This window comes from Kogia breviceps, chromosome 14 (genome assembly GCF_026419965.1).
Source record: "Kogia breviceps isolate mKogBre1 chromosome 14, mKogBre1 haplotype 1, whole genome shotgun sequence".
NCBI classification, from domain to species: domain Eukaryota; kingdom Metazoa; phylum Chordata; class Mammalia; order Artiodactyla; family Physeteridae; genus Kogia; species Kogia breviceps.
This window is the reverse complement of record NC_081323.1, coordinates 332,036-355,393: the sequence shown is the minus strand read 5'-3', so window position 1 is coordinate 355,393 and position 23,358 is coordinate 332,036. Positions and strand designations below refer to the sequence as shown.

General features: G+C 67.6%; 2 protein-coding genes across 18 annotated transcripts; both read right to left on the bottom strand.

The window, feature by feature from the left end:
• UCKL1 (uridine-cytidine kinase 1 like 1) lies at window positions 1-12,143 on the bottom strand. Of its 9 annotated transcripts, XM_059036520.2 has the most exons (18): window positions 11,773-12,143; window positions 11,489-11,491; window positions 10,395-10,644; window positions 6,545-6,609; window positions 5,778-6,001; window positions 5,430-5,536; window positions 4,939-5,109; window positions 4,789-4,860; window positions 3,866-4,055; window positions 3,724-3,785; window positions 1,992-2,011; window positions 1,288-1,386; window positions 1,112-1,205; window positions 971-1,033; window positions 766-888; window positions 529-636; window positions 304-460; window positions 41-214 (listed from the first exon to the last, which is right to left on the bottom strand). In XM_059036520.2, the coding sequence occupies exons 1-18, from the start codon at window positions 12,141-12,143 to the stop codon at window positions 135-137; spliced, it is 2,259 nt and encodes a 752-aa protein (XP_058892503.1). In that variant the 3' UTR covers window positions 41-134. The 9 variants fall into 9 exon arrangements, with proteins under 9 accessions (XP_058892501.1, XP_058892500.1, XP_066870016.1 ...); XM_059036518.2 differs by lacking the exons at window positions 1,992-2,011; window positions 6,545-6,609; window positions 10,395-10,644; window positions 11,489-11,491 and adding an exon at window positions 3,097-3,113 and having other exon boundaries at window positions 1-214; window positions 5,778-5,977; XM_059036517.2 differs by lacking the exons at window positions 6,545-6,609; window positions 10,395-10,644; window positions 11,489-11,491 and having other exon boundaries at window positions 1-214; window positions 5,778-5,977.
• On the bottom strand, window positions 12,106-23,084 carry ZNF512B (zinc finger protein 512B). Of its 9 annotated transcripts, none has more exons than XM_067013909.1 (17): window positions 23,017-23,084; window positions 20,795-20,920; window positions 20,372-20,514; window positions 19,976-20,104; window positions 19,224-19,882; window positions 18,894-19,117; window positions 18,709-18,780; window positions 18,469-18,615; window positions 18,175-18,299; window positions 18,010-18,102; window positions 17,728-17,826; window positions 17,475-17,645; window positions 17,046-17,240; window positions 16,799-16,900; window positions 16,427-16,489; window positions 15,831-15,929; window positions 12,106-15,560 (listed from the first exon to the last, which is right to left on the bottom strand). In XM_067013909.1, the coding sequence occupies exons 2-17, from the start codon at window positions 20,916-20,918 to the stop codon at window positions 15,315-15,317; spliced, it is 2,691 nt and encodes an 896-aa protein (XP_066870010.1). In that variant the 5' UTR covers window positions 20,919-20,920; window positions 23,017-23,084; the 3' UTR covers window positions 12,106-15,314. The 9 variants fall into 9 exon arrangements, with proteins under 9 accessions (XP_066870010.1, XP_066870012.1, XP_058892483.1 ...); XM_067013911.1 differs by having other exon boundaries at window positions 18,748-18,780; XM_059036500.2 differs by adding an exon at window positions 22,721-22,777 and having other exon boundaries at window positions 18,469-18,780; window positions 19,224-20,104.
• Window positions 23,085-23,358: the final 274 nt, after the last annotated feature.

Here is a 23,358-nt window from a genome sequence, read left to right as displayed (position 1 = left end):
TTCAGTTTCAAGTTTTATTTTACAAAATGTTTAGACAAGGTACGCCGGTAACACGTTCTTTAATTAAAATACGTTAACATCTCTACTCTGTAAGCCCCCAGGGAAGCAGGAGGCGCTGGGGGCGGGGAGGGCGGCTACCCCGCAGAGCCCCCTTCCTCCTCATCGCTGCCATCGGGGACGGCGTCGGTCCCGAAGTAGCGGTCGCCGAAGTTCCCTGGGGGAAGAAGCAGGTCCTTGTGGTGGGGGCTCAGGCCCACCTGCCCCCCGCCCCCAGCTGTCACTGACAGGGCCGGGCAGCCTCACCTATGCCGGGGATGATGCGGAAGAGGTCGTTGACGCGCTTGTCCACCGCCGTGGTGATGATTCTCACGCGCGGGAAGGCATAGGCCACCGAGTGGACACCCATCTCCGCCATGAGCAGCGACAGCAAGAAGATCTTGTCCTCGGGCACGTCGTGGTCCTGAGCGGCGAGGGCGTGAGCCGGGGCCGGCGCCCGCCCCTGCCCGCCGCCCCCTGCCGCCCACTCACCAGCAGCACCCGCACCGCCATCATAGCCGCCGCGCCAGTGGACACTGTGCAGTCCATGAGGATCACGTGGTCGTCACTGATGTCCTTGGGGAGCCGCAGGTAGTGGAGCTGCGGGCGGCCACAGGGTCAGGGCGGCCCAAACCGAAGGCTGTACCTGGGCTCCCCAGGCCCCTCCCCCTCCCCCGAACTCCACCCCTGCCCTCCCCCCACCGGAGCCCCCTCCCCCAAGCCTCCCACCTCGGGCTCCCCGGTGAGCTGGTTGGTCTGGATGAGGATCGTGCCGATGCGCACGTCCTTGCACACGGCCCGCAGCGCAGGCTCCATGGTCTCGCCGGCCCGCAGGATGGACACGCCCGTGATCTGGGGGGACGAGGCTGAGCTAGCCAGACCCCCGCCTTCCGGCCGCCCCAGTCCCTTGTCGCCCAGGTCGGGCCCCTGGTACCTGCTTCCCCGCGTAGCACTTGCCCGAGTAGTCCTGGCCCTGCGGGGTCTGCACGACGCACTCCTGCGCAGGGCGGGGGCGGGGCGTGAGCGCGAGGAGCCTCCCCTCCCCCTACTCCCCCCGCCCCGCCCCGCCCCGCACCTGGAAGGGCAGGAAGGAGAGCGCGTGCTCGATGAGCAGCCGCATCAGCCTCTTCGAGTAGAAGATGAACTCGTCGCGGCTGGTCTCCCGGTCCCTGTGCCAAGGACGGGCCCAGGTGGGTTAGGGAGGGTCGGCCCCGCCCGCCCGCCAGGCCCGGGGAGTGGGACGGGCCTCACCTGATGATGGTGTGCATGCCCCGCACCTGCGGCGTGCTCTTGAGGACACTCAGCGTCCGGGGCAGGGGGTGGCACTGGTGCGCTGAGGCCAGTGCGGCCCTGGGGACACAAAGCGATTGGGAACTCAAGAAGGGGCACCTTCCCCCCAGAGCCCCCATCCTCCCGCTGCAGCCTGTAGGGGGCAGTCGTGGTGGGCACGGTGGGTGTGCAGGGTGGAGGCCGCCCTCCCAGAGGCTGATCTGGAGGGAGGGCCCCATCCCGAGATGCCCTCCGCCGTAACAGCCAGGCAATGGTTAAGGGACACGGGGGAAGGCAGAGCAGCTGACCGTTAGGCAGGAAGCAGGGGCTGCGGTGCGGGCCTCCCTTCCCGCTCCAGGTCCCCTCCCCGTTCAGGGCCTGGCGGTGGGAGGGCAAGGCCTCACACGTGCAGATGGATCTTAGCCCCCAAGCTGGGCGTCTGGACCCCAACCTCAGGACACCTCTCCCTGGGGAAACAGCTGAGCTCTGGGGCCAAGTCCCGCCTAAGACTCCCCCCCCCCCAAGTGACGTGCGGCCCCCTCGGGGGAGGCGGGCAGCGCTGGCTTCGCACTGGCCCTGCTGCCCCAGCCTGGAGCGGGGGGGGGGGGGGGGGGAGGGGCGGAGCCTGTAGAGCGCCGGGCACACAGCGCGCAGGCAGCACCACGGCCAGAGCACTCTGTCCTCACAGATCCCAGCGCAGCTTCCTCTGCCCGCCAGGTGAAGAGGCGAAGAGTAGGTCAGGGAGGGAACAGGGCAGGAAACCCCAGGGTTTACAAAGAAGAGGAAAAGGAGAGAGAGAAAAGACCACTTAGCGGGGAGCACGGTGGTGTCCGTGGCCGCCGGCTGGCCCGGGGAAGGGAAGAGCAGGAGGCTGGGTTGGTGGCAGGGAGACCCTGCAGCCCGCGCCCCGGGGGCCCGCGAGCACCCGAGAGTCCACTGCATTCGGTCCTGCGGGTCCCTCGCTCCCGCCCACCACAGCCACGTTTCCTGGAAACTTTCATTTCTCTGAACCAAGGCTTCCCGAGGACACGACGCAGCCAGACCCGCAGGTGCCCCGGGCCAGCTGACAGGCAAGCGAGACTAGCGCGTGGGCAGGAGGCTGGAGGCTGGCGCCCGGCCTGGAGGCATTTCCAATGCAGCTCGAGCTGGGGGCTCGGTCTGGTGCTTCCCAGCTCCGCCGACCACTGCGTGGGCACAGGCGCCCCATCCCGCTCACGGGCAGGAAGGACACGCAGCCCAGGACTCCTGGGGGCTCCTCCTGGCTCCCTGGGCCTCGGCGCCAGGGCCAGGGTGGGCCAGGGTGCCGGGACGCGGGGGGTGGGGCGCCTCAGCGCCACTTGGGGGGGTGAAGGCCCGCCCCGCGGCTCAGGCAGAGAAGGTGCAGACCCAGGCGCTCTGGCTGCTGAAGGACGGGCCTGTGGCCACCGCCCTGGGGCACAGCGGTGCGGGCTCAGGACAGCTGTGCCCTTGGGTCCGACCCCACACAACCAGCCCCAAGTCGGGTAAGAGCCTCCAGAGAGGTCTGGCCGGCCTAGAGTCAGGGTGCTGTGTGAACTTGGGCAAACACCTTAACCTCTCTGGGCCTTAATTCCCCTGACTACTCGCAAGGGCAGCGAGAAGCGGTGTGGCGGCCACCACAGCACCCCTTCTGTGCCGGGGGCGGGTCCAGCACAGGGGGTGGGCATGGTGGGAGGGGACCTCACTGCCCGCCTGGGTGACAACCCAGTCTCCGAGCTCCCTGTGGATGTTGGAAATGCCTCCGTCTGTGCAGACAGGTGTGGGAAGTCTTACCTGACACTGAGCTCACGCTGCGGCAGCGACACAGGGAGACACAAGGGAATGGGGTGGGGCATCAGTGACAGCAGCACTGCTCACCTCGAAGTCACCGGACGGCATGGCCTGTCGCCACCGTGTGCCTCAGCCAGCCGGGCCACCCCCACCCAGGAACGGACGCACCACAGCCCCATAGCGGGAGAGTCCCGGGGGGCTGCCTGCCATGGGAGGGGGCCAGCTCCCCGTGGCCTCTGGCGTGGCAACCCCGGGCTGGGCTGTCAGAGCCAGGACCCTTGGGGCTCTGTTCCGCAGGCCCCGAGCGCCCCGTCGTGAAGCCTGCCCGAGGGCTGGGCGGTGCCCTGGGCCAGCCCGGGGTGTGTGACCCCCTAGGACACTCAGGACGTGGGACTCAGCACCAAAACCCAACGGCGGCCCAATAGGCTTTGGAGGGACAGGAGCGCACCCTTCCGTACGAGGCCCAGCTCAGGCTGGGGGCGCTGGAGATGCTCCGTGCCCCGTGGTCCCTCAGGGAGCCCGGCTGCCTCTGGCCGGCACACGACGGGGCAGTAAACGTGGGGGCCGCCCAGGCAGGTGGCCATGGGGAGCGGGGCTGGCGGGGCCGCGGGAGCCTGGACATCGGCTCACCTCTTCCAGCTGGCTGTGCACGTGCTGCACGATCAGATCGATGGCCACTGCGTTCCCGCTCCCTGGGCCGGGACAGGAGGGAGGGTGAGGTCCGGCCTTGCCCACCCCCGCCCTCCCGCCACCAGCTGGACTGCAGGCTCACCCCGGGGCACCACAATGTCCGCCAGGCGCATGGTGGGCTGGATGTACTGGTCGAAGGCGGGCTTCACGAACTTGTTGTACTGCTTGATGACACCCTCGATGGCCCGGCCCCGCTCGCTAATGTCACGGCGCAGCCGCCGCACGAGGCGGATGTCAGAGTCCGTGTCCACGAAGATTTTCATGTCCAGGAGCTGGACGGCAGAGGGAGTTGCCGAAGAGGGCCTGACACAAGGGGCTCCAAGGCCCTGTCGCCAGCAGGACCCAACTGAGCAACAGGGGGCGGCCTCTGGCAGAGACGTCTGCTCTGCGTGTGGGCCCAGGGGCAGACCAGGCCTGCGCGGCACCTCTCGGGTCTGGATGGGGTGGGGGCGCGGGGAGCGTGTGGTGTGGCTGTGCGTGCGGTGGGGGCTGCATCGCGCGCGGACTGTTGAGCGTGCGCATGCGTGGCGAGCAGTGGGGTTCCGAGGGCCTGAGCACACACTCACACGCGGGACCAGCGAAGGCGCGAGGACGAGGGCATAGCCGGCTGTGCCTCCTCGGGCCTCGGCAGGGCGGGGAAGGTGGCTCCCGAGGCCTGGCCCGGAGTGGGTCACACCTGGGGCAGCTGCCCAGAGCCTCCCAGGGGACAGGATGTCCTCACAAACAGTGCACACGCAGGAGGCTGGCTCCCTCCCAGGCAAGAATCCACACATGCACACCCACAGATGAACCTACTCCCACCAACGTGGCTCTGACCTCGGCAGCCACGTGGACCCCAGAGAACAGCGGCCGAAACCCTGACTCGCAGGGGCGAGATTCAGGAGACAAGGCCGTTCCTCACCCAACCCCGGGGCTACGGCACGGGCCGGGGATGGAGGCAAGTGTAAGGTGAGTCCCACGGGAGGATCAGGGGGCCAGGCCGTGCGTCCTGGAACCCGTCCTCACCTCCAGCAGTGTCTTGTCAGCAAAAGCCATGATGCCCTCGAAAATGATGACGTTTGCACCGTAGAGCGTTTTCTGCAAAGGAATCGTGTGTGTTGAAGCGGCCCCGAGGCCCCTGCGCCAGCCCCGTGCAGCTGAGCCTGCGGGACCTACCCAGTCCTTCTTCCGGCTGTGGGTGGTGAAATCGTAGATGGGCACCTTGACACTCTTGCCCTGCTTCAGCTTCTTGAGGGTGGAGATGATGAGGTCGAAGTCAAAGGCATCAGGGTGGTCGAAGTTGAAGTTGTTGTGGGCGGCCTGCTCCTGCTGCTGCCTGGTGAGCACCTGTGGGGGGAGGAGCACCCGTGGGGGGAGGAGCATCTGTGGGGGAGGAGCACCCGTGGGGGAGGAGCAGCCGCGGGAGAGGAGCAGCCGCGGGGGAGGAGCAGCCGCGGGGGAGGAGCGCCTGCGGGGGGAGGAGCACCCGTGGGGGAGGAGCAGCCGCGGGGGAGGAGCACCCGTGGGGGAGGAGCGCCTGCGGGGGGAGGAGCAGCAACCGAAGGAGAAGCAGCCGCGGGCTCAGGGCTCAGGCCCCAGGCCCCAGGCCCCAGGCGGGGCAGGGGCCGTGGACCTCGTGGCGAGCTGCTCGTGCGGGACGCCCGCACCTTGTAGAAGGAATCCATGGACAGCAAGACCACCCAGGGCACGTCCAGGGCCTCGATGATCATTCTGGCCACAGTGGTCTTCCCAGAAGCACTGCCGCCTCCCAGGCCTGTGCGGAGGGGCAGAGAGACCCTGAGCGGAGCGGCCCGGGTCAGCCTCACACATGGGTCCCAGCGGTGCCGCCCCCCGACGCTGCCTCCACCCCGGGCTGCCCTGCACCGAGGGGCCTGAGCAGCGCGGGTCACGGAAACGCCGGCTGGGGCACGGCGGTGGGTTCTGCCCGACCCGCCCACTCGGAGGTCTGGGCGAGCGACGGCCCCGGCCCACCCACGCACCACAGCCGCGCTCACCGATGGCGAAGGCCTCCTTGGACTGGGTGCCGTGCTCGTTGTACCAGGGCGGCCGCCCTGCCGTGTAGATGGTGCGCTTGCTGGTGCGCAGCAGGGGCGGCTCGGACTTGCACTGGCTGGTGGTGCGCTTCCGGGGCGAGCGCCCGGCGCCCACAGGTGGGAGAAGCCTGTCCAAGGACTCCGCATTGCTGCTGCTGCTGCTGGGGGCGGGGGGGCACACTTGCCTCGGCCCAGGGCCACCAGCCCCCCGCCCCCCCCACGCCGGGCCTGGCGCGACTGGTCCACGTGGTGCCTCCACGCAGGCACGAGGGCACGGCCAAGGTGAGCCGGCTTGTGCGTGGGGCACAGCCAAGCTGCCTGCGGCCCGTCCGCTGGGCCCGGGGCCTCGGACTGCCACTGCCCACAAATCCAAAGGGACAGCAGGTGCCCAAGGAGGACACAAGGGGAGCGCTGTCTGGGCCCAGCTCTTCCTCCCACGTGGACCGGGCCTCAGCAGGGCCACGAGGGCCCCCTCTCCCCCAGGAGATGAGAGGTGGGCACGCCAAGGACAGTCAAGACCCTGTTGAGGATTGTGTCGTCTCCCCAGACGCACTCTGGGCGGCCCTCTAGTTCTGTGCCACCCTGCAGGGCACGCAGGGAGAGGGGCTCGAGACAGAGGCCGCTGACAAAAGGGACGGGCCGGCAGTGGTGTGGACAGACCGGGAGGGAGACCCGGGGCGCCCTGCCGAAGGGCGGAGGCCCCCAGAGGCTGTGCGCAAGGCGGGAACGTGCCTGGGAGACGTGCCGCGCCACTCGAGTCGGGCTGTGCTGACTTCTTTGTAGATTTATACCCCTAAAGGGCACGGAAGTGATGACTGGCCCAGGCCTCAAGGCCTCAAGGCCTTCAGGGGCAGCCGGGGAGGCTCGGCTCGGCTGACGGCCCGACGGGAGGCAGCGCCTGCCCGATGCCGGCTCAGTCTATGCTGAGAGGCTGCGACGCAGACCCAGCGTGAAGGTGGCCCCGGGGGCAGGACCAGCTTAGGGAGAAGGAAGGCACTTCCACCGCTGCCTGAGAGAGAGGCTGCTCATGGCGTCAGCTTGTAGACCCGCCCCAGAGACCCCAAAGGCAAGCGGATCGTCTGGGCAGGAAGAAAGTACCGGGAACCTGGGGGTGCACCGGACGACCCTGGCAGGACGTGTGTCCACCCGCGGCTGGAGCCCCAGTGATGGATGCTGCTCGGGACGCGGGCGGGAACCTGAGAAGGAGCCACACTCGGAAGACACCCTCGAGGTACCATCAGGTGAGAAGGCAAAGCGCCTCGAGCCGTAAAAGCCAGCGTGAGCCTGTGAGACGAGTGCACAGAGAAGGCCACCAAGGGCAGGAGCGGGGACCTCGCCAGGTTTTCGTGTTTTACGAGCACACGCCCCCGCTTTATCAAAAACCAGACCAAGCCTCTGTCTGTCCTTGAAGCTCGCCGTCACCGCTACAGCCTGCTGTCAAGGCCAGGGCGCAGGGCGCTGTGAGGCTGGCCTCGGGGAGACGTCCCCGCGAGGGCAGGGCCAGCCGGCCCAGGGCATGACAGGCGCCTCCTGCTCAGGGTGGCCTGAGCATCCCCCGCCAGGAACACGGGCATTTCCAGCTGTGCGGTGCTCCCAGCACACCCAGCGTTGCCAAGACCCAGGAGGACGGCGTCTGTATGCACACGTGTGTGGGGCGGGAGGGGGGCCGGGGGAGGAATTAGCTCAGGCCTGACACGTGACGAGCCACAGCAGCGGCTGTCGAGGGCGCAGAGGGCCGTGTCAGCACAAGTTACGCAGCGGGAAAGCCGGCCATCGGATGTGACGGGAGGCGTGCAGCACCGTCCGGGGCACGGAGAGCACCGGGCCGCCTCGGTCCTCCGCCACTGGGACGGCGTGGGGGGCGAGCCCCGGGAGTCACTGGCTGCCTGTGTTGCCTCTGGAAGTAGCCATTGCTCGTCCGTGGAGCAAACAACACACGGGACATCCAGACAACGGGGCAGCGCCAGCTCACTTGATGTCCCGCTCAGCCAAGCAGGAGACGGACGGAGCACAGCAGCGACGTCTTGTAGCCCCGGCCGGGGGGCAGCGCTGGCCACTCCCCTGGACACGCTCAACCCCAACTGCAAGCCCGGGGCCCCCGGGGCTCACACACAGCCGCGCTCCCCGCGAACGACCCACAGACCCTGGACATGACCGACAGCCTACAGCCGGGGAGGGGAGCTCCGCACAGCCCCGGAGGAAAACGTCCGCTCTGCACCTCCTGCCCGGGCAGGAAAAGGCAACACAGAAAAGCTGGTCTGCAGAGGAGCAGGGCCTTGGTGCCCCAGCAAAGCAGCCCGTGTGCCCAGCGCGCCCAAGGACAGCCGGACGACCTCGCGGGACCGACGCGGGATGCGAGGCCTGGGCTGGCGCTGCCGCCGTTCCCCTGCTTCTCAGCCCAGGCTGGTGCCCTGGCCTCTCCAGCAGGAGCCCTCGCCCCTCTCTGTGACTGACCCTTGTCCTGCTGAGGTGACGACCACGACCACGGACGGCTTCCCAGGCCTGTGGCGCCGACAGCCCGGGACAGACACCTCCTCGGGGAAGAGCCAGGGGTGACCTTGACAGAAACCCGCCAGGCCCAGGGCTTGCAGTAGGCCTGGATGGCATCAGGCCGGTTCTGCAACCACGTCCAGCTCCACTACCTCCTCCCAAAGGCCGGCTCTCTCTCAAAGCCAGGGACAAAGCTCACTGTGCCCTCAGAGCGAGCCTCACCCCATTTTCACAGTGGAACAAACCGTGACGTGGGAAAGGCTTCACCTCCCCGCTCCCAGATGGACAGGGTGCTGCCGGCCACAAGGACAGAAGGCAATTTCGACCAAAGGGTTATGAGCCACATGGACACGGGCCGGCTGGTAACTGAGAGCCCCAAGCCAAGCCGGCAGCTGGGCCCCACGAGCACCTGCCTGGCCTGTCTCTGCCCTGACGGCCACTAGACACGGCACAGGGGGCTGGGGGTGGCCGAGGCGCAGCAGAGACGGGCATCCTCACCGGAGGACAGCAGGCCCGCCACTCACCTGCCTTCTGCTCCAAGGGTCCGGCAGCCCGAGACCCTGATGCCAGGGTAAGCTGGGGGGCTGCTCATGGCCAGGACACAGGGGGAACCGGGACAGGAGGGCGATCCCAGGCGTGTGCCGGGTATCACCGCACTGCCTCTTAGACCCCTGGCAGCCCCCCGGGACAGCTCAGGAGCCCCCTGAACTGCTCCTCCATGGGTGGGCAGCACAGCGGGTGAGGAGCTGAGGTGGGGTCCAGGCCCTGGCTGGCAGAGGCTGTGCCCTGGGAGGCGGGGGGCCGACGGGTGAGAGGCCCCAGGAGCCCGTGCCGAAGCAGCGGCACTCGCCGCTGGCCTCAGAGGCAGAGGCTCCAGGCATAAGAGGATCACCGGCTGGCGGCTGTGCGCTGGCCTGATATTAATAGCCCCGAGCTGCTGGGAACAGCCGGGCGGGCCTCAGGCCGGCATCGGGTGTGAACTGCCCCTCCTGTGCTCAGGCTGGCACACTGCCCATCCAGGGCTGGCTGAGGACCACTGTGCCCCCCTCCTCCAGAACAGCTTGGAGAAAGCTCCAGACCCCTGGTCTGCCGGGGACTGCAGGGCCCACCCCCGCACCCCCCCGCCCCCGCCGCGGGACAGGGAAATCGGAGGTGTCTCTGGGCCGGCCAAGCTGTCAGAGAGGAGCGGAGCTGAGCTAAGCACCCCTGCCCCCAGGTGCCTCCGAGAGGCATAAACAACCTGAAACTCTACCCGGCTGAGGCCTCCTCCGAGAATAACTGCCCACCCCACCCCCTCCACGAAGGCTCCAGCACGTCCCCCAAGGCCACCCGTGCTCAGTGCCCAGCTGGGGACACAGCCACGCCCCAGTCTGGCAGCAGGAGGAAGAGCAGGCCCTCGGGTGGGCGGCTGCAGTACTCACTCCTGTCCCAGGTCCCTGGCCCCCTCCCTGTGATTTATCCAGCCCATACACCAGCTTTTCCAGCCGGCTTCCCACACCATCAACGTGGAGACGGCCGGCGGGAGCTCAGGGGAGAAAGAATTTCACTTGGGGGCCGCGCACTGAAAGGGGCCCTCCCGGGCAGGCGCTGCCTCAGGGTAACAGGGTAATGGGCCTGCCCCGCAGTAGCTGCTCCCTCCTGCCCCAGCCCTGCCCACCGCACTCAGGCCTGGGGCTGAGGAGCCCTGATGCCCTGTCCTGCTTTAGGAAAGTTTCCCGAGCGAATGAGTTCAAATGAAGCCAGAAGCAGGAGGCAGGAGCTGGCCCACTGGGGCCTGGCCTGGGGAGGCGGGGCCGTCCAGACTGGCTCAGGGACAGGGAAATCAGGGCAGCTTCCTCAGAGCAGGGAGAGAACTGCGGGGCTGGGGCGGCTGCAGCCCTAAAGGGGTGCAACAGGCTCCAGGAACTTGCACTGTCCCCATCCCACCCACTGGAAATCCCCCTATGGGACCCCCTCCTCCCCCGCTGCTTAGGCAAGTCCAGCCAGCTTCCTTCCAGTTGCCCAGCGGCAGCCCTCAGACCCGCGCCCACCTGGACCTCACCAAGGGACAGCCCGAGGGGTACCCTGTCACCACTGTGAGGTGCTCACTTGTCCACCAGCACGTCCAGTGCAAAGGTAGGCCGAGGTCCCCGTCCTCACCGGACTGACCTTCCGGAGGGACAGGCACACAAGAAGCCACGGCAAGGTACACCGACCAGACCACACTGTGCAACCTCGGTGATACGGAAGGCGAAGCCGGAGCCCTGGTCGGGCGGGGAGCGCCTCGGTTTGGAGGCATCTGCACAGACACCCGGACACTGACCAGAGCCAGCTCTGGCCCCCTCGGGCCGTGCAGGGACTGCGGGGGAGAGGGAGGGCATGTGCTTGAGCAACATCGCAGAGAAAGCAGGATGTAACTGGACCGATTTCCCCGTGACGTCCAGAGGCAGCTCCAGGGCCACCCTATGGGCCCTGGTTCCCCTCCTGTCCCCTGAGGACCACGCTCCGAGGAGAGGAAGACCACTGCCGCCCCGGCCCCGTGAGGGGCACCCATGCCCACTACGCGGTCTGTGCATGGGGCAGAGCCAGACGGCTGCTGCCACCGTTCTGTGTCTGCAGGAAGTGTTTTCAAGAGCTTATCTGGTCTCAGGCTACATCAGACTCTCTGGAACTAACAGGTGTCACAGACTCAGGTCCCCCCTCTTCCACCCTATCACCCTGAGCCAGGCTCGGAGTCACTGCTCCCCAGGAGGGGGTGAGCCTAGAGGAACACAAGATGCTCCTCCAGGCCCAGGGAGCCTCTTCCTGCCGGCATCTCACCCCTGCGACCCCTCCCCCCGCCTGCCTAGCGGCTCTGCTGGCAGCACCCAGACAGTGCCAAGCAGTCCAGGCCATGGCACTTCCCAGGAACAGGCACCTGGCTGGAAAAGCTTCCTTTGGCCCCAGCCTGGGGCCAGCGCTGGCCCTGGCCCAGAGACGGTTCAGATCCAGAAGTGAGAAGCCAGCCCTCGCCCGAGCGCCGCTTGGCCGTCACCCCCTGGCGCCTGGCCCGAGGCTGACAGCGGAAGCCGCCCCCCCGCAACCAGGTGACAGCGGCCCCCACCACCTCCCCTCCTGCAAAGCCCCCAGAGCCTCCAGGGTCCCCTCCCCCGGCGCCTGGCCGGCAGTCGGAAGGCACTGAGCACCGCGCCGCCCAGTATCACGACCTCTGGCCTCGAGTGGGGCAGGCCGAGTCCGTGCGGCTCCCGGAACGAATTGACCACCTGGGAGCATCCGGCGGGCGCACAGTCCAGCCCGGGTGCTCGCTGGCCCGGCGCCCCGTCTGCTCGGGACAGACCGAGGTCTCACGCGGGCCCTGCCCACGGGGCCCTTCCCGCGGCCGTCCGCGAGGGCCCGCCACCGCCAGGCCCCGGGGACCCTCCGCTGGTGCAGGCTCGGCTCCCGAAGCCGCCCCCACCACGAGACGCGAGGGGCGCGCCGCGCCTACCGGTCCTCGCTCTTCCCCTCCAGCCGGTCTGGCCCGTCTCCAGCCGCTAGGGGCGGCGGCACCGGACGGTGGGCGTCGGCTGAGGCCGGGAGCGCAGCCATTAGCTCGGGAGCCTCTCCGCGGGCTGGGCGGGGCTCGGGGGCCGGCCGCGCAGGCTGTCGGAAGCTGTGGTTCGGAGCCCGGCACCAGGCGCCCGCCAGCGCGCCCCGCGGCCTACAATTCCCATCAGGCTGCGCGCGCCCCGCAAACCAGAAGCCCCACGAGGCCGCGCGGCGCGAGTGCGGGGAAGCGCCCCAACCGCGCTTTACCACAAACTCAGCTGCACAAAACCCCTGGAAAAAAATCAATAAACATTTATTTGATACAGTCATTTTTAATACATACAGTTGATGGCCCGCCCCCGTGCCACTTGGGGCCGGGGGGCGGGGACGAGGACCGGGGACAGATGGTCACAAGGCGGGCAGGGCCCGAGCTCACCGTCAAAACATCTTGCAAATAAACACTTTGTAGATAGAATATATACGTATATATATGGTTACAAGTTGATAGCCGGAACCTCTCTTTCGAAATGCACTTATTACGGAGAACTGGCATTAAAACACCCAAACCAAGAAACCCCAAGTACAGGATGTGTGGCTGCCAGGATGGAGGTGCTGGCTGCCCCCAAAACCCCAGGCCTCCAGGACAGCTGCCTGGGGCCCACCCAGGGGGACACACCGGGACAGCCCTCCCCTCTATGAGTCAGGGTGCACCCATTCTTTCCCTTCCAAACCAGAGGGACAGGTGGGGCCTATGACTGGGAGGGCCACCAGTCACACCAGGGGACACTCATCTGCCCTTTGCATGAGCAAAATGTGCATCCTATTGTCGTGTGACATGTCGGTCCCTTGAGTCGACCCTTTCCTGTTCTCAGGGCAAGGGGGGTGGGCTGGGCCAGAGGTAGATCTTCAGAAAGGGACCTGACATTGTGCCCTGGGTTTGGGGTCTCAGGCAGGGTCCACACCCACCGCATGGAGGGGGGTGTCTGCCGCTCAGTCCCTCTCATTGAAGGTGTCAGTCAAGGCTACCTGGCTGCACTCCCACCAGAGTGGGAGGTGGGCAGATCTTGCTGAGCCGCCCAGGGCTCTGCCACCGTAGCAGGAGGGCTCTGAGGACCAGCTTGCTGCTGCCACCCACCAGCCAGAGCACGGAAGCCGGGAGGGAAGAGGGGAGAGAGAGGGGTCCAACCCAGCGCCACTTTTGGCAGCAGTCCCCACACCCACCTTAAAGACAAAGAAGGGGGTTAAAGTGCTATAAACATCAAGTTACCCAGGACCCCACCTCTTCTCACATATCTGGTGGGGGTCCCACGCCAGGGACCACACATGGACTTCCGGGGGTGACAATGAAATGCATCCCCCAGCCAAAACCAGCCCCCGCTCCCCAAGGGCCAAGTACCTGAGAGGCCGGGGCAGGCAGCTATCCCCAGCAGAGGCGTTGAGGTCCAACCTCCTCCAACCATTGGTGACAAGGACAAAGTGCGCGTGGGGCTCCCATCAGTGCCTGCTCCCCACCCTCCCGCCGGCAGCTGCCCCTAGAGTGGCTGCCCGACCCACCTCTACCTCCACCAGCTGTACCCCAGTGACACCCGGGAACACAGGAGAGAAAGCCCTCCTGTACCCAAGTCATGCTGCTTGCCTCAGTCTTTGATGCCGGATTACCTGCACCTGCCCAGGCCTCCACCCCCTGATCAGATCAGGTGCGTGTGAGTGGGGGGAGTCCACGTCTCCACACCCCCCCCCCCAGCACATCAGGCCAGGACTGCCCGGGGTCAGAGCACTGCGGCTGAAGGAAGAAGCCAGAGACGGGCAGCACGGCGCCTCGGCCCCGAAGCCCTCCTGGAAACTGTCTCCCTAGTGCAGGGTGAGGAGAGCTGAGCCCGGATTGGAGGCCCTCCTCTCCAGGAACTGGAGGAGGACAGGAGCTGGGGGGCAGAGGGGTGCCCAGTGAGCACCGCCTCCCTGAGCAGGAGAGGGACCCCAGCCCAGCCCCCAGATCCACCGTCGGCACCAGGAAACCCTTAGCACCAAAATGTCAGATTGTTGTGAGTTTTCGTATAAAAAACAGAATTAAAAAAAAGGTTTGTTACTTGTCACAGCAACAAGACTGGCGTCCACTACACCCAGGAGACACACGCACACGGGCAAATATCAAAATTCACATCATCCAGGGTCGGCAAGGCCGAGCCCTCAGCCCACCCCCACCCCCCAGTGGAAAACAGCCTCCGTCCAAACCCGGCAGCTCTGAGCGTCCTCCCTGTCCCAGCGATGCCGTGGTTGGAAGGTGGGGCCCAGGCAGGAGGTCAGAAACCATGCGGCTGCATCCCCCGGGCGCCCTGGACTCCACCGGACCCAACCTACAGATCGCTGCCCTCAGGGCACCAAAGGGAGCCAAGACAGAGCCCTGGAGCTGCCACCAACCTCCTGTGACCTTGGCCAAGCTCCCCCCGGCCTTCGGCTCGCACATCAAAAGGCCACACAACCAGAAACGAAGGAGCAGGTAAAAAAGGGGGAAGGAGGCTCCCACAGGAGCTTGGCCACGGGCCAACCCAGGCCAGCGACAGAGGCTGCTTCCCACAGTGGTCACTACTCGAGCCAGGCCCCAGGTCCCCGCCCCTCATGCCCGTGGGCCCCAGGTGACCCCGGAACCCAGACTGGCCCATCCCTAAGCCCATCAGGCTACCCGACTCGGGCCAGTGGCATTAGCGAAGCTGGAGGCTGAGGCCAGAGCTCACCTCCCGTGGCCCCTGCCCCACAGCCCTGCAGTGGCAGCAGCAGAGCCTCTGCCTGGCCCCAAGCGGGGAGCACTGCTGGGGACGGTGGGGCAGGGCTGCCTCTGCCACCGCGACGGACACGGGCCAGCGGGGCAGGGCCCAAGCACAGCAGGGGCTGCACCGCAGGGGAGGGTGGGCCTGGAGAGGTAGAGAGCAGAAGTGCAGGAACCAAAAGACGGCGGGGTGGGGGCGGGGCAGGGGGCGGTGGGGCGGGCAGGTCGGCACGGCAGCTGTCAGACTTGGGGTCTGTCCCGGGAGGTAGCTGGGGGGTGCTGGGGTTCCAGTGTCGGGTCACGAGGTGAGGCTGCTCAGGTACCCTCATCAGCCCAGAACCACGGGCCACCAGGGACCCCCGAGCCTTGGGCCCAAGAAAGCAGATGCGGCATGGAGCTCACATGCCGAGGACCAGAAGGCCATCTGCCTGCTCCGTGCCGCCCCAGCACCGAAGCCCAGGCTGTAGCCCTTCCTCTCGCCGGCCCGTGAAGGTCCCTCCAGACTATTGCACTTCTGCAGCTGCCCTGGCCCTCCCGGGAGCCCCAGCCCAAGGTGCCCTGCGGCAGCCCGCGTGGGACAGGGCCACCCTCGGGGAGGGGAGAGGGCTGGCCGCCCCCGCTGGACAGATGAACAGGCAGGGGTGGGGGGTGGAGACCTGGAGGGCAGGAGGCTCTGGAGCCCCACCCTGGACAGAGGGGGCCGGGGCCGGGCCCCACCCACCTGCCAGGTTCCAAACTCACTTCTCGGGCGCCTTGCCGGCTCCCACCTTCCGGCCAGCAGAGCCCCGGGCCCCCTTGTCTCTGCCTCCTGGGGGCCAGTCATCCCGGTGGGGAGGCGTCCCCGGGGCCGGATCCTCAGGGGGTCGCTCCTTGGGTTTGCGGCCCCGCTTCTTCCCGCCAGCCGGACTCTTCTCCTTTCTGGGCACCAGGGAGTCTGGGCCCTTGTGTCTGGGAGGCGGGTCTGCCGAAGTGCGGAACCAGTTCTGGGGGAGAGGAGCAGCGATGGAAACCCCGGGGCCCAGGACCCTGGAGGGCGGGGTAGGCAGGGGACCCGGGGCCTGGGGACACCCGAGCTCCTAGGGAAGTCGGAGACGGCTCTGAAGAGAAACCAGCAGGTTCCTCGACGTCGCCCACTCGCTCAAATGAAGAGCCGTCCCCCTGAGGCCCCTGCCCTTCCCGGCCCCCTCCACGGGGCCAGCACATCCAGTCGCAGGCCCGGCAGCGCTCTCACACCAGGCCCGTCCCTGACGCACCTCCGCGTGGGCCTTGAGGATGTGGTACTTGACGCCACTCTCGGAGCTGAACTCCTTGGGACACAGCAGACAGCAGTACTTCCCCACCAGGTGGTCCCCCTGGAAGGCACAGGGCAGTCCAGCCCCTGGAGGTTGGCCCCCTCCACCGGCCCTTAGAGGACCAGAAGTACCCAGATGCAGCCAGGACCGCCCCAACCTGTGTGGCTCATCTGGGTGGGTGCCTGACAGGTGTGCTTTGGGGACCCACGAGGCCACTCTGTGGCAGGAGCACCAAGGTGGCCCCACTGCAGGGGAGGCAGGAAGCGAGGAGAGGGTGAGAAGAGGCAGGTGCTCCTGGGAAGGGTCGCGGTCCTTTGCCGAGGGCCCTCACCCCAAGCCCAGGTCGGGCTGTCCCGGCACAGATGAGGAACCCCCAAAGGCAGAGCCACCCGAGACCGCGGGACTGATGGCTGGGGCTGGAGGCGGCGAGCGTCCTGGGCTGCACTGGCCCTGGCCCCACGGGGGCCGGGGGGCACGCCCGGTGCGTGCGGACCCCGGGGGGCGGCTGGGAGCACCAAGCGCGCACGCCCGGCCGCCGGGAGGGCCTGGACACTGACCTTGCTGCAGCTGGCCAGGTGGGCCTTGAGGCCGGACACGCTGGAGTAGATGGCTTCGCAGCACTGGGGGCAGGAGGCGACCGTGGGGGCGGGCCCTCCGGCAGGTGCCCCCCCACCAGTGTGCACCCCTTGCCCAGCCCGGGGGCCCTGGGGCCCATTTGGGGCAAATGGGGGGACTTGATCTCAGGAGTCACCCCTGCCCAGGGGTGTGGGCAAGCTGGGCTGCTAGGGCTGAGGTCGAGGCCTCTCTGCCTGCGGGGCTCCGTCTGAGGACCCTGCAGGGGCCACGTGGAGGGCTCCCCCCAAGGCCACCCCTGGGCCCTCTGCCCTGAGTCCCAGCGTTCCCATGCCTGCCCAGCCCCCCTGGCTCACATCATTGGGGCAGTTGACGTGGCCCTTCTCCTTGACCTCATTCTTCCACTCCTCCAGCAGCTGGGGGTTCAGCACAGGAAGGCCGGGCCGCGTGTAGTTGAGCTGCAGACATAGGCAGGTGCCAGGGTAAGCTCCGGGCTCGGGCCGGAGGTGACCCAGATGCTCCCTGCTGAGCTGAGAAAGCCCTCAACGGCACCCTCCCAGGTCACGGGGGCCTCAGGCTCGGAGACTGGGGGGCCAGGCTCACCCGCCCGGTCTCGGGCACCAGGTCGTCCTTCATACGCCGCTTGGTCCAGTCCCGGGCCAGCTCGTCCTCCGCGATCTCCTGCAGGTGGAACACAGCGACCTGGGCCGACGTGCGGCGGATGCGGCCGCTGGGCGTCCGCTCGACACCCAACAGGTCCTCAGCCTCGGGGGCCTTGTCCGCAGGCTCCTCGGGGGGCTGCGGGGGTGGGGAGGGGAGGCCGGATGAGCCACGGGAGCCACGTGGCACGTGCCACAGAGAGAACGTACGAGCGAGCGCACTGGGGACACGGAAGCCCATCCCAGGCCCACTCCCCCCGACCCACGATGCACGCGGGCCCCCGGGAGGGAAGGCGGAGCACACGCGGCAGGCAGCGCGTGGACGCGCCTGCCTGGCGCCGAGGGACGGGAGGCCGGGCTGTGGGCCGCTCACCGGGGCCGCGTGCTCCGAGCGCACGTGGTAGTCATGGCCGGCCTTGGAGCGGTAGGTCTTGCCGCAGTGGGTGCAGGGGAAGGAAGGGGTCTCCACCTCGCAGGGCGGCTTCCCGCAGCGTCGCTGGTGGTACTGGTAGCCCATGAGGCTAGCGAAGGCGGCCCCGCAGCCCTGGGGTTCCGGGGGCAGGTGAGTGGCCGGAGAGCGGCGGGCCCCATCCCGCCTGGCGCCCGCACCCGCGCTGCCCACTGACCTCCTGGGGGCAGCGCAGCCGCCCCATCTGCTTCAGCACCTTCCGCAGCCGCTCCCGCTCCTCCTGCTCGCTCCCCGCCGAGGCCTCGGCGTCAGAGGCCTGGGGGGCAGGCCAGCTTCAGTGCCCCCGCCACCACAGGGCCCCTGGCCCTGCCCAGGGGCTGGGGCTGCGGACGTCGCCCGTCAGGCACGGGAGCCACTAAGCTCTGCTAGCGAGAGGCCAGCGGGCAGAGCTGGGCAGGTACGGGGGCAGGGCCGGGCGGCAGCGGGCCCCGTGGCATACCTTGGCGCTGTGCTCGGCCATGGTGTGGTAGTTGAGGCCCGCCTTGGACTTGAACTGCTTCCGGCAGTGCTGGCACTTCAGCGCATCCTGCAGCTGCAGACGGGCATGCTTGTGAGAAGCTGGCCCTGGGGTGCCTCCCCTCCCAGAAACTGGGGGCAGCCTTACCTTCTGACACACTTCCATGTGCTTCTTGAGCCCCACGAGGGTCTTTCGGGTGACCACGTTGCAGGTGGGGCAGACGGCCTCCCCCCGTTCGTGGATGGCCCGTTGCCACCGCTCCTCAAGGCCACCTGTGGAGCAGGGCCAGCACCTCAGGGGCAGGCGGGAGCTCCCAGATGCCCTGGACGCCAAGCACAGAACCCAGGGACCGCGCTTGGCGCTCGGGTCCCTGTCCCCGCGGCTCCGGACCCGCCCCACCCTCAAGACCTGGCCTGTGCCCCACCACCCGGCAGCTCCCACCTGGGGCTGGGTGGGCCCCAGGGGCCGGCACCTCCTTGCTGATGGCGCTGGTGGGGGCTGGCCCCCTCTTCCGCGCCTCCTCGGGGACCGGCCCCTCCTGCTTCTTGGCGCGGTGGATGCGGGCTTTGTCCTCCACCTTGGCCAGGCCTACGTGCACACGCGGGAGGGGCAGGTGCAGGCTGAGGGCGCGGCCGCCGCGTGTGCTTGGCCCCACAGGCGCCCGGCTGCTCCAGGCCTCACCTTTAAGTCCGAAAGTCCCTGAGATGGAGGGCTGCTCACCCGTAAACTTCTTGGGTGTCTTCTGTTTCCTTCCTGACTCGGGGGAGAGAAAACAGAGAACGAGGTTCTGGTCAAATAACCATTGGGAGGCTTGGGCCGGCTGGCCGCTGCCCCCGCCCTGCCGCTGGCCCCTGCTCTCGTCTTACTGTGCTTTGTGCGCTCCGCACCCTCCTCAGGCGGGGACACGGGGCCCGCGGCCCTCGGCGCCTCCTTGCCCAAGGGTCTGCTGCCCAGAGGAAGGGGGCTGCTGCCGGGGTCTGTGCCCAGCTGGAAGGCTGAACTCTGGTCTGTGGTGGATGGGCCGTACTCCCCGTTCTCCGGCCTCGCCTGCTTGGGCGGGAGCGGGCAGGCATCCAGGCCGTCTGCAGCCCTGCAGAGAGCAGGGAGGTGAGGGGCGGGAGGGCCCGCTCTGGGCCCTGTCAGCCCTGAGCTGCAGCCGGGGACACCCAACCCCAACCCAGCAGGAGCCCCCATACCTTTTCTTACCGCTGCTCTTCCCTGTGGCCCGAGGAGCCTTGTTCTCGGACTTGGCTAGCAGCACCATCTTGCACGGCGGCGTGTGTCTGCTGATGGCAACGGGCCTGCTGGCCGTCACCGGCTTACTGACCACAATGGGCCTGCTGGCCGTCACCGGCTTCGCAACTGGCACGGCCTTCGTAACCGTCACAAGCTTCGTCACAGACACCGGCTTGTTGATGGTCACTGGTTTGGAGACCGGCACCGGTTTGTTGACTGTTACTGGCTTGGCAATTGGCACAGACTTGGTGACCGGTATAGGCTTGTTGAGTGGCACGGGCCTGCTGGCTGTCACTGGTTTGGTGACCGGCACGGGCCTGCTGGCTGTCACTGGTTTGGTGACCGTCACGGGCTTGGTGACCGGCACGGGCCGGCTGACCGTCACTGGCTTGCTGATGCCGATGGGCTTGCTGATGGTGACAGGTTTGCTTACTCCAATGGGCTTGCTGACCCCAACGGGCCGACCGACGCTGACTGGCCGGCTGACAGGCCCAGGCTTGGGGGCGGGCAGGGGTCGGTCCATGTGGTTCCAAATCCGGTGCTTCTCCAGCTGGGTCTTAGAGGTGAATGCAGCCTCACAGAAGGGGCAGGGAAAGGTCAGCCTTTCTGAGATGGCACCCTGGGTGGAGAGGGCAGGCGTGGACACCCCCAAGCCAACAGCCAGGGCAGGGTGGGCCCCAGGCCTCCCCTTCCCCAGGCCGCAGCCCCTTACCCCTTGGCACCGCTGGTAGTGGTACTTGAGCCCATAGATGCTGGGGAACTCCAGCCAACACCCAGCGTTTGGACACTTCACCCTCGAGTGCGCCTTGAACTCGTCTTTCCACTGGTTCATCAGGGAGAGCTGGGCGTGCGAAAGGTCAGGCTGTCGACCCTGCAGCCACCCAGGGCCCTGCTGGCCAGCCCCCGACTCAGCACTGTCCCCAGTCCCGCGGGAGTCCCGCACAGGACCCGCCGGGCCCCAGGCCGTCTCTGGAAGCCCTCGCACGCGGAGCGGCCAGTGGATCCGGGCTGAGGGTTCGGCACTGGACACGCGGCAGGCAGGCCTGGCAAGGCAGCGGGCTCCCCAGCAGACCCCGCCAGAGCCCCACCCAGCCCCTGGGGGGCTCACGGGAATGTCTCGGAGCGCCTGGTTCTCGGCTTTCGGACGCCCCTTTTTCTTCCCTTCCGTTCTGTCGCTGGCTGGACTTCCTGGGTCAAAGCAGAGCGGGGCCTGGCTGGGCACCGTCTGCCCACCCCGGACTGCTGGCAGCCCTGCAGCACACAACACACCAAGGCTCGGAGGCTGCGTTCCCTGCAGCCTTGTCTGCCACCCAGGGGGGCTGGTCCCGCCTGGAAGGAGCCTCATTTCCCCTGCACTGAGGCACAAGGGGCAGGAGGCCATGGTCCACCCAGGGTCCCAGGCTGCCCCCACCCCAGGAAGCCTCTCAGGAGCCAAGGCTGGGAGCCCAGAAGCCTGACATCCAGGGAGGCTCACACCCAGCACCGGATGCCCATGACCACCTGGAGTTGACCTTGCCCTGCCGCCTCTTACCCAGCTTCGGTGGGTCATGAAGCATGGGAAGTCGGACCTCATTCCGGCCGCCATCCTTCCCAGGCCCACTCTTGCTGGACCCCGGGAGCCGGCGGCCTCCTCCAACACAAAAGGGATCGGTCATCTCTGCAGAGCAAGCGGACAGGCCCATGAGGTCCACTGGGCCCAACTCAGGACTTGAAATGGGCTGCTCTTGACCCTGCCCCAGACTGGCCCACTCTCCGGCCTGAGGAAGGGGAGCCTGCCCACCTGTGTTTTTGGCCACAAGGGAAAGCAGGTGAAGGGGTGGATGGGCGGGGGGAGGGGGGGTGTTCCGCTTTAGGGGAGGGGCTGCTCAGCCAAAGTCTCCCTGGATGACCCAGAAAACCCTATCAGCGTGGAAGAATCTAGCCCTGTCCTGAGACCTTCACCAGCTCCAGGGGGCTCCCTGCCTCCAGACACACAATCCCAGAGAGCGAGAGAACCATGCACCTCTCGTGCACCTCGTACCTGGTGCTTAGCTGGGGATGGCTCCAGGAGAGGTGGAGTGCCCCAGGGGAGGGAGGCCAGTGACACCTCTCGGGGGCCAATTATGGCACGAGCGTGGCTGCCGGCTCATACGCTGTGCTGCCCCAGCACCTAGAAACACCTTCCCCCACAGCCCCACCCAGGCCCAAGGCCGCGCTCTGGGGCCCAGGTGGGTGCCCTGGCATCCTTCTCCCCAGGACACGGTTGGAAGATGGCCAAGGTGGGCACTGAGGGCCGCAGCCCACTCCCCAACTGCACACACACCCTCTCCAGGGGAGCAGACCGAGGACCCTGAAGCATCAGCTTCTGGGCCCTGTGCCAGCTGAGCCACCCTCCCTGACCCCTGCCCTGCTTTGTTTCCCGCAGGGGCCCCGCCAACCCGACGGATGCCTCAGCCGCTCCCCACCTGCCTGACCTCCTGCTCACCTCCACCCTCAAGAGACTCTCTGTCCCCAAACTACAGGTCCACCAGCGCCACTCCAGAGACCACACACCCCTGGCCCCGGAGAACATTCCGCCGACTGAGGCTGGGGCTTCAGGGGGCCCGTTCTGCTGGGGGACCCCAGGCTCTGAGAGCTGGGGCGACTCTGAGTTCAACCCTTTTGGGTCCTCCCACAGGGACGCTTAAGGCCACAGAGGAAGCGGGGGCAGAATGGGGGCAGGTTCCTCTCTCCTGATGGTTTCTAACTTTTTTTTTTTTTTTTTTTTTAAGGCTGCGCCACACAGCATGTGGGATCTTCATTCCCCAACCAGGGATTGAACCGGTGCCCCCTGCGGTGGAACCATGGCGTCTTAACCACTGGACGGCCAGGGCAGTCTCCTAACTTCTAACAGAGAGAAAAGGAAGGATCTGCTGTGCCTAGGAGGTCCAGAGGCCATCGGGGCAGACTGAGATCAGAGATCGGGACAGTCACTGTCCATGGTCAGGGGGCTGCCTATATCCTGGGCCTGGGGTCGGTAAGAGTCCAGAGGGCTCTAAACAAACTTCTCTGGAAGCCCTTGCACTGATACTTCCAAGGAGACCTGCCAGCGCCCTTCTGACCCCAGCAGAGGCTGCTGAGGGTACCTGCTGAGCCCCACCTTCCCAGTCTTCCTCCAGCTTGGGTGGAGAATTTGGAGTTGGGAGCCCCCAGGACCACAACTGGCCTAGGAGGCAGAGACTGCCTTTCCATTCAAGGCCTGTGACTCGCGCACCAGGAGGAGAAAGGGCTCGCCCCTCCCCAGAGGGGCCAGCAGGGTCGCAGAGGTGGGACCCTCTGGAGGGGGGGGGGGATACAGGAGCGCCTCGCGCTGACCGCAGGCGACGCTGGCGATGGGACCGCGGCCCAGGCCGCTCGGCCCGGAACCCCGGCCTAGGCCCGGGCGCGCGGATGAGGCCGGCCAGGGGACGCACACCTGGGGGCTGGCCTCGCCACCCACCTGTCACCTGCGGCGGGTGCGGGCCGGCGTGGCCCCGGAAGGGCCGATCCCGGGCTCCTGGGGAGGGGGGGGCCCAAAGGCAGTGAACCAAAATGGCGACTTTTTCTGGAGAAGAAGGAGGAAGGGACGCGACGCCGGCGCGGGGTGCGGGGCGCGGCGCGGGGCTCCGGGCGCGACAGGGGCGGCGGGCGGGGGCTCCGGGTCCGGCCCCCCGACCTGCGCGGGGGTCAGGGTCGAGGGTGCGGCCGGCGCGGGGGCCGCCGGGGTCGCGGCCGGGAGCGCGGCCGGGCGCTTACCTGCGGCGCCCAGCGAGCTAGGGGCCGGGCGGAGGCCGGGGCCGGGCCGGGCCGGGGCGCGGGGCGCGGGGTCCGGGCGGCGCAGGCTGCGCGCCGCGCTGCGCACATGCGCGCTCCCGCCCCTCCCACCTTTGACAGTTTTACTGTGGGGGGGAGGGGGCGAACTCTCGCGGTATTCCTGCCGCTATCCGCGACGGGAGAGACGGGTCGGGGGAGGGGGCTCCTGCGGCCATCCGCTTGCCCGGTACCCCGTCCGTCGCCTGCGTGGGCTGGGCCGTCAGGGCGAAGTGGCCAGTTATGCCTCCGTCGGGCGGGAGGTGTTTTTCAGGCATTGGGGTAAAC